General features: G+C 33.2%; 1 protein-coding gene across 2 annotated transcripts in view; it reads right to left on the minus strand.

The window, feature by feature from the left end:
- LOC106884488 (neuronal acetylcholine receptor subunit alpha-2) overlaps window positions 1-10000 on the minus strand; it is a 292828-nt gene that overhangs the window by 58073 nt on the left and 224755 nt on the right. The window contains exons 1-2 of one of the 2 annotated variants that reach the window (XM_089361244.1): window positions 2260-3974; window positions 1317-1558 (exon numbers count right to left, since the gene is read on the minus strand). In XM_089361244.1, the coding sequence (XP_089217370.1) occupies window positions 1317-1445 (129 nt within the window). In that variant the 5' untranslated portion in view covers window positions 1446-1558; window positions 2260-3974. Of the gene's footprint in view, window positions 1-1316; window positions 1559-2259; window positions 3975-10000 lie in introns of those variants that run through there. The other variant, XM_089361243.1, reaches the window with a different exon arrangement.

Consider the following 10000-nt stretch of genomic DNA (forward strand, 5'->3'; position numbering starts at 1 on the left):
AACTTAATAAAGAAGGCATTAATGACTTATGTGGGGAGTCCCAAACTGGGGAGCTGACTTAATTCAATTCCGTCCATCCATCGCCTTAGATTGGTTCTTTTATGTCGCACCAGAAAAGAAGAAAGACAAACTTAACGCTGATGGGATTTGAACTCAGATAGCCTCACTGCTACTTGAGGCGGCTCAAACGTATACTGGCACACTCATTGAAATATTTAATATAGCTCAAAGTATGCTGTGTCTAAAAAAGTCATAGATTGAAATCGTTTGACATTATTTCTGCAGTATCAAGTAATTTGGTGTAAACAACAATTTGATGTCGGCAAACTGAATGGCTTACAGTTGACGTGAAACATTCACCGCAGATATCACAATGAATATGGCTTCTCTCCTGCCTGAATAATTTTGTGAATTTCGACCACAGGAATATTGCAACATGCCCGATAAGTGTATAATCAATCAGAAGGATTACACAAACCTCTGTGGTATTTTATTTTATTATCCCAGTAAAGATAAAAGACCCACTCAATTGAAGCGAGATTTGAACTCAGTATATTAAAGAATATATAAGCGGAAAAACAATAAAACAAGTTGTCTGATGCGTTACCAATTAGACTAGTGTATTCGCCGTAAGGTATTGTAAGTGTTAGCATCTCATTGCTTTGTCAGAGAACTACAGATTTATTCGTAAATTATTTTTTCATTTTTTGATCATCTTCTTTTCCCTTCTCAAATTCAATTTGAAATTACATAAGTTTGTCTCGTACGAAATATTTTACTGAAAACACCAAAAACATAATCCAGAAGCAAACAGCTGATGAATTCTGTAGGAAATACGCAGGTAGAGAAATTACATTTCTTTTCATTAAGAAAAATATCTCGTAAAAAAGACTCATAAATAAGGTGAAGGCATATATTGCTTTCTTACAACTACTGAACATGTTTTAGTGATGTTGAGGTCAGTGGGGATTTTGGAAAAACATCGATAGTGACAACTCACACACACACGTCTATCTATCTATCTATCTATCTATCTATCTATCTATCTATCTATCTATCTATCTATCTATCTATCTATCTATCTATCTATCTGTACATATTTATATATATGTGCCTATAGATCTGTATATATATATATATATATATATATATATATATATATATATATATATATATATATATGTATATATACGAAATACGCTCACACACACACTTATATATACATACATACGTACATACATATGTGCATACGTACATCTGTAAAACCAAATAACGAAAGCAACAAAAAACCAAAAAGATATAAATGAAGAACTTACCATATCGAAAATCTGTGTAAATGTCAAGCCCATTTTGACAACAACTGCCTTGGAGGCATTCTTAACTGGTCGGACCGATCTTTCATATCCCTTGAGGAGGTACGTCATCAGGCGTTGTTCTTCGGTCATCTCCGGGGCTTTGAATGGGATGTCAGCATAATAATTATCATGGGGACTGTTAGGATGGGATTGACTGTTACTTCGTTGCGGCTGTTCATCAGAATGATATTTTACTGACAGGCCTACAAGTTTAATAACGAAAGAAACTGTTAGACGAAAAACTTGTGAAGAACACGCGTGAGTAAGAAGAAAAACGAAACAAGAAAAAGAGTGACACAAACAGGAAAACAGCAACGAGTAAAAATAAATAACATATACATAAATAAATAAAGAAAAGTAACAAAAGACGGCCATCTTGATGTTGTATTGCACTCATGTAACAAGTAATGTTTATAAAAATAAGGGGGAAAAAATCAAACTTTCAATCTGCCGTGCAAGTATAATCAAAATACTTTCTATCCTTTTGACCAACAAATGGATTTGCATTTGTATCATTAAAATAATCGCCATTTTTGTATTTTTATCATAGGGATATAGTCATTTTAACAATCCTCAATATGCTTATGAACTAAGGTGTAATATCGTATGAATAAAAGAATATAAAGACAGGTTGAAAGTACGACACGGTGGTCTATAGAAATAGCACATGTCTTCGAGTCCATGGGGTTGTATTAACAATATTATACTTTTAGTTTTACGATCTTTCATCTTCATGAAAAAATGGCAGCAGCAGCAGCAGCAGCAGTAGCAGTTGCAGTAGTAGTAGTAATGCCGCCACTGACGCCGACAGCGACGATGATGTGGACGATGATAATAATGATGATGATAAGGACGACAACAACGACGATTACAATGATTATGATGATAATGATCCTGTTGTTACCTGACAACAGGTAAGCTCTACTCGATCAGACCGAGGTTGAAGGGCGCTCCATTTGCGACCATCGCATCTTCGTGTATTTCAGAATGTGTATCGTCCAGTCAAGTACAGAGCACAATGCTATCGATTAATTCCCTTCACTCAAAATTGATGTCTTTGTCACAAAATCAAAAACCATTAGTGCGGCGGACAAAATGCTTAACAGTATTTCTACTGGCTCTTTATGTCCCCGGTTCAAATTCTACCGCGGCCGAGTTTTGCCTTTCATCTTTGTTGGGTCGATGAAATAACTACCTATCAAGCAGTGGGGTAGAAGTAATCGATGAGACCCCTCTCCCCAAATTCCATTCCTTATGCCTATTAAACAAAGAATTATTATTATTATTATTATTATTATTATTATTATTATGTTTATTATTGTTATTATCATCATCATCATTATCATTATTATTATTATCATTATTATTATTATTATTATTATTATTATTATTATTATTATTATTATTATTATTTTTATTATTGTCATTGTTGTTGTTATTTATATACCAGCAGAATGTACAAGGTAGCATCAGTAATTCGCCGGTTAAATTGTATTAAACTATGTGGTTATATCCCTTTATCTTTCCGAATTTGTCCTAGTAAATCTTTACTTTAATCACTTCAATGGGATCGATAAATTAGATATCCAAGGACTAGCATGTTAATCTAATCGACCGAGATTACTTTCAAAATTCGTGATCTTTTGCCAGCCAAGTCAATCAATATTCCAGCTGAAGGTTTTTTCACTATATTTTCACTTAATCTTTATTCTGTCCACAGAAATTCTATGGTATTTAATTCATAGCAAGATATCCGTGAAACATGTTTATGTTCTTCTATGTATGTTCTGTACCAATTTCCTATCTTCTTTCACACAAATATACCACAGTTGCAGTGCTGCCATCTGTCTCCAACTCAACATAGTTCGTCTTTTCTGTCTGTTCGTGTAAAGATGTGAGTGTCAGTCTCAGGTTTTACATCTGTCATGAATCAAAAAAGAATATATAGAGGGGAGAAGCGGTTGAGAGAGAGAGAGAGAGAGGTGGAATCTCCAGTCTCAAGCATGCCCTCTATTTTATAGTTCTTTATTACAATGATTGGTTTATATGTATATTTCTTTATCCTTCAACCGTACTTTATCATAGAACTTTGCTTTGCTGCGAAGATGTTTCCAAACATTTAACATTTCTGTTTCGGTCACAGTTTGTTGGCTTATAGTTGCTTACAATAATGGAGTCTCTTTCTGTCCTATAATGATTATTGACAGCGCGTATGTCGAATCCCACTGATTCAAGGACAAATCTTACGTACAATAAAATCGAACAAAATGGATTCCATTGTTAGTTACAAGAATTTATGTTTCCAAGTTCAAATCCTGCTGTCAAGGTCAAACTTTCCCTTTTATCTTTCTGGGAAAGTAATTTACAGAAATTATTATCGGCAATACGTTGAGACCAATTGATACAACCAAACAGTGAGCAATACAAAAGACGGCATCCGTCCCGCAATTTGAAGTCTTGTATCGATGTTAAAAACCAAAATTATGGTGAATTACTATTTCCCCATATGGCATTCTCTTCTGGGATCTTGAATAGTCTTCTTGATCATCCAGAGAGTCTCTCCATAAGTTCTTACATCAAGTTCTACTTTCAATGTCAAAAGAAATCTATTCTCATTATTGCGTCACAGAACGTTTTGGGAATTGCTCTCAACGTATTGCTGATAATAACTTCCGTAAACTACTTTCCTTTCACTTTCTTTATTGCATCACTGAAGACTGAGGTTTTCGAATCGATAAAAATACTTTACAATAAGTAATGTTTATAAACTCCTTTTTTACTGCAGTGAAGTTCTGTGGTGATTAAAATAGAGAATTTGTTTATTTTTCTCAGTTAGGAAAGATTTTATCATTCGGTAAAATCATCGGATTAATCTTTGGAATACCCACACTGTTACCATGGTGACCGGCGATTCTCGTTGAGGATTTTATTTTAAACGCAGTGCTCCAGTACGGCCACAGTCGATTGAGTGAAACCAATTAGAATGTAAAAGAGTTATTATTTAAACTAAGTTTATACGAAATATCTATCACATACATAAAATCGATAAATAAAACAGAGTATACGATTAAAGATATCGATCATTTATAGTGTCACATCTATTGACTTTTCACCAGCAAATCATATCTATTTTGGTAAACTGAAGAATCAATTAATTAGACGTCTCAAAGAGAAGCATAGTATGATAACTGTATGTGATTTGAACCTATGATTTCTGGGTTGGTAACCCAATTAAATGTTTGTCTGGTTCATTATATATTTCCTGCTAGCGATAGACTTATATTTCGAGCAAGAAATATATTAAGGCTACTCTAACTAGGAAAGCTTCGTTGTGGTCGCCTGAATTGCTAGAAACAACAACAGAACATGTTTCATATGATATCCGATAGCTTTAAGAAATGATGGGCCTATTTTAATAATGGAATCCGTTAGGTACAATGCTAAAAAGGATGTCCTTGGCATTGCGCTTGGAATATATTTTGACCTTTAGTGATGGGTCATTCAATCGGAATTCATGTAACCTTAAACAATAACAATAACTCTTTAGTCATAGAATATTCACTCAGAACTGATCAGCGTTTAAAGAAATAGGCATATAGTCATAAATTATTGATTGGTTAAGTGGTAGTATTGAGTACTACACAAATCTGGGTGACATTTGGTTGGAATAAGATCAGTAATAGATTGCAATGTTTGTAAAATATTCACACAGACACACAGTTGCACCTATCATCTAGCATTTCATATTTCTTATAATCAATCTCACGAGTTCTCTCCCTTTTAACTTTAAAGATTATTTTCATTAACATTAATAATGCTTTTATGACTGCGGCTATAATATTAATTATTTATTAAAACAATTAACTGCTCACGTAAAAAGAAAAGAAGCTGACGCTTAATTTTTGGGACGTTTTCCAGTACCACAAAATTAGTTGACGACAATATATATCTTTAAACTCCTGTTCTCTCTCTCTCTCTTTCTCTCTTTCCCACTCCCCACTCCCTCCCTCCTTCTCTACCACTCTTTCTCATCTCTTCTATTTTTCTTCTTTGTCCTTATCTTTTTCTCTCTCTCATTTTCGCTCTTCCCCACTATTTCCATCTCACTCAATTACGTAGACATGTGTGAACTGAATGTTTAGTCAACATGATAAGCTCGTAGTGTGTGTGCTTGGTCCAAGTTTACCAAGGTTGGGCCGCAAACTCACTGCATTTTCAGATTAGCTTAACAGGAAATGAGATTAAGATGTCCTGGGAAGGAGATTTGATGGGTTTAAAAATTGCCGAGTCATTCATTTGCTAGCGGTTAGAGGTGGTGGGCCAGGAAAGAAGGGTGCGATAGGATTTTAGTAATACTGCGTCATACGTCCGTGTATTTGCACACACAGATACACCCCTGCACATGCACACAAACATTCACCATTCACATACATGCATAAATCCATGCATAAATAACATATACATACATACATACATATATATACATATATATATATATATATATATATATATATATATATATATATATATATATATATATATATATATATATATATATATATATGTATATATAGCCACACACACGCATGCAATACATACATTCGTTCAAAGACACACACACATATATAAATAAACTTTTTTCTAATAATGTCACGTGACAACACAATTTTGAGATAGACGAGAAAGAATAAATATTTGTATGGTCTTGTAGTAAGTCAGGTTTCTTAGAATGATAATATATATATATATATATATATATATATATATATATATATATATATATATATATTTGTTACATACATATGAGTGTGTGCGTGTGTGTATTTCTGACATGCATGTAATGTGTATAAGTATGTGAGTGTTTGAGTTTGTGTACGTGGTTTGTAAGTATTGGTTCTTCGTGTTACACTCGTTGATAGAGTATTTTGCGAGTCATGTTTGTAGAAATATGCTAGGTTGTTGAGCATAACTTCTCTTTCCGGGTTATCTTTCTACTTACACACAGTTTTGCACACCCAACCACAAATGAATGTGAATATATATATATATATATATATATACGCCTATATGTGTGTGTGAGCGTGTGAGTTTGTATGCATATATATATATATATATATATATATATATATATTAGCGTAGATACAAAAGCACTCCCAAAAATACAAACATATATAAACACCGTACACAAACACGCACATGCGCAATAAGATACATACATGCATATAACATTCAAACTTGAATAAATACACGCACACATTACAAATGCTCACATTCATTTAAGTAAATGTAAACAGCAACGTGGAAAGTAATATCGAGTTATTTATAAGCATTAAATATCATTTTGTATATATTTGAACAGAGAAACAGGACAGTAGCGCTGAACTTAATCATTCAAACTGAACAAATCGAACTATTTATGTAAATACCATATATATATAGATATGCGTGTGTGTGGCTTAGTGTGTAGCGCGTTGCGCTCGCAATCCTGAGACGATGGTGTCGATTTCCGGATCCGGCGGTGTTTTGTGTACTGGAGCACAACACTTCATATCATGTTGCTCTACTGCATTCAGCTGCAAATGAGTTCAGGAAAAAATTTTTATGGAATTAACTCTGCGAGGAACTAGCGTCCCGTCCAGAGGGGAGTGCTTTAAGCTTAGTCAATTATACACCATGAAAATTGGGTTACACTCCGGCCCTTCCTCACTACCTCCACACTCCCCTGATATAGCGCCTTCAGACTATCATCTCTTCGACCACATGAAAGAGGGTTTGACAGGTAAACATTATTCCAGTGACGAGGAAGTGAAAACTGTAGTGAAGAAGTGGCTCAAAGAACAGTCAACAGAACTTTACGGGGCAGAGATACATGCTCTCATTCGAAGGTGGAACATTATTATTGAGAGAAACGGTGACTATGTTGAGAAGTAAGGATGTGATCCACAGAGGACCAGCTTCATTATGATGTATGATACATGTTCCTGTGTTGGTAATTATACCTGTTCTAAACAAAATGGCATTACTTTTCCACTCACACACGTACTAAATGAAGATGGATTACTAGCGACGTAATCACAATGTATCTGTATTTTATATAGAGGCATTTGGGTGTAGAAAACTTTCCTCGTTACAAATGTGCATAAGAACATTAAAGAGAAAAAAGATATACGAGAAAGAAGAAATTGTATTATTTTATTCGATGAGAAAAAAATATAGTTTAAAAATAAGTGATAAAAATTATAATGAAAGATATATTAATTCATAAAGCTATAAAAATGTAAATTGAAATATAAATCACAAAAATTAAGAAGACATGTTGGATAATTTTTTTTATAGATTCATATTTATATTCCAATATCTGTAACGTTACAATATTTCATCTTAGGCAATAAGATAATACTTTGTAGAGAATATCAGTAGAAGAGAAATTTTATGGAATAGTTATAAAACAATCTTTTAATTTTCCTGTCTAAACTTAGTGCATGGTTCAATGGAATCACCAGATTGTGGAGTTCTGTGGACAGACAAATCGATTTCCCTTGTTGACAGTTCAGTTTTGTGTTATGAATACGATAGGAAAATATTTATTTTTCAATCATACAGTCGAGAAGTTTTGGTTAAGGTTAAATAACTTGCCACATCATATTGTATGTCGGTTTGTGATGTTATATGTCTATAGTGCTTATATTTCCATCGAAGGAAATACAAAAGAATAAATTCCAAAGTGCACGGTAGAGCGTGCAATCTCTCTCTCCCTCTCTCTCTCTCTCTCTCTCTCTCTCTCTCTCTCTCTCTCTCTCTCTCTGCATCTCTGCACCTCTGTATCTCCGAATCTATCTATCTATCTATCTATCTATCTATCTATCTATCTATCTATCTATCTATCTATCTATCTATATATATATATCTACACGCACACACACGTATATGCATGTGTATGCATACAGATGTACGCATACTTGCATACAAAGATAACAGACACACATACACATACATACATACATGCATAGATATACACACACATGCACCCCCCACACATATATATATATACATACATACACAGACACTCACATATATATGTGTATATGAATAAATACTGATATATATAAATACACACACACACACGCACGCACACATACACACGCACGCACACACACACACACACACACACACACAGACACACACACACACATACATATGTATTAGAGATTTCAGAATACTTCTTTCAGACCCCTTTATAGATTAGCTGTTAAACATTACGTTTCTTCTTCTTCTTCTTCTTCTTCTTCTTCTTCTTCTTCTTCTTCTTCTTCTTCTTCTTCTTCTTCTTCTTCTTCTTCTTCTTCTTCTTCTTCTTCTTCTTCTTCTTCTTCTTCTTCTTCTTCTTCAGTATTTTTAGTTTTTCTTCTTTAAACTTTGCTTTCATTTCTTACCTATATATTTTAATGATTTCAGACACAAAAGTATTCCAGGTGCAGCCCGAACTCATATCAATAAAACGTAAGCTACAAGTCGCTCTCTCTCTCAAAAGCCGTGCAGACTGTCGAACGTATTGTATGAGTAGCACAAGAAATTTAGCAGAAGCAACAAGATGTAACATATATCAACAGCAGAAATTGGTATTGAAAGGAAACTTAAGAAGAAAATGCTTCCCGAATCGATATTTTTCTAAGCTATAGTCTTCAAAAGGCGTGGAATATTGACTGATATTGGAAGATAGGGACCGAAATTCCAGGCAATCACTAGCACAAAGGTGGCTATGTAATATGTATGAACCGCCATCTTACCAAAGAATATAAATTACACACGCATACACACACACACACGCACATATAGATACATATATGTATATATGCATGTAAATATGAATATAAATATAAATACATGCGTATATATATATATATCTATATATATATATATATATATATATATATATATATATATATATATATATATATATATATGTATGTATGTATGTATGTATATGTATATGTGTGAGTGTTGTGTTGGGGAAGGAGACAGAAACAGAGAGAAGAACGAGAAAGTGCAAAAAGGAGGGGCAAACGCATTATGGCACATGGAAAACATGTAAACAATTCCGAAGATCGAAAAGGCAGGATCGAAACCAACACCAAAAAAATTTTCATCATTGATCGGAACACAGGATATATATATATATATATATATATATATATATATATTGATCGGAACACAGGATATATATATATATATATATATATATATATATATATATATATATATATGTATATATATTTATGTATGTATATGTATGTACGTGTGTGTATAAGGACGGGAGAAGAACAGAAATGAGATAAGCCGAAAAAGTAAATTCACCGGACTAACGCAATTCTTTAGAAGTTAAAAAAATCTATCAAATTAGTTTTTTTTCCACAACCAAAGAGAGATGTCAGTAGAGAGTGACACAAAGGTTATTGATGTAATATTACAGATGTGTCCATGACAACATAAGTAAATTTCGGTTCAATATCATATTATCATATGCGTATATATATATATATATATATATATATATATATATATATATATATATATATATATATATATATATATATATATATATATATATTAAGGGCAGTGTGGTGAGGTGTACGGTCAAAATTTCA

The sequence above is a fragment of the Octopus bimaculoides genome, chromosome 12, assembly GCF_046866305.1.
Source record: "Octopus bimaculoides isolate indiv1 chromosome 12, ASM4686630v1, whole genome shotgun sequence".
NCBI lineage: Eukaryota > Metazoa > Mollusca > Cephalopoda > Octopoda > Octopodidae > Octopus > Octopus bimaculoides.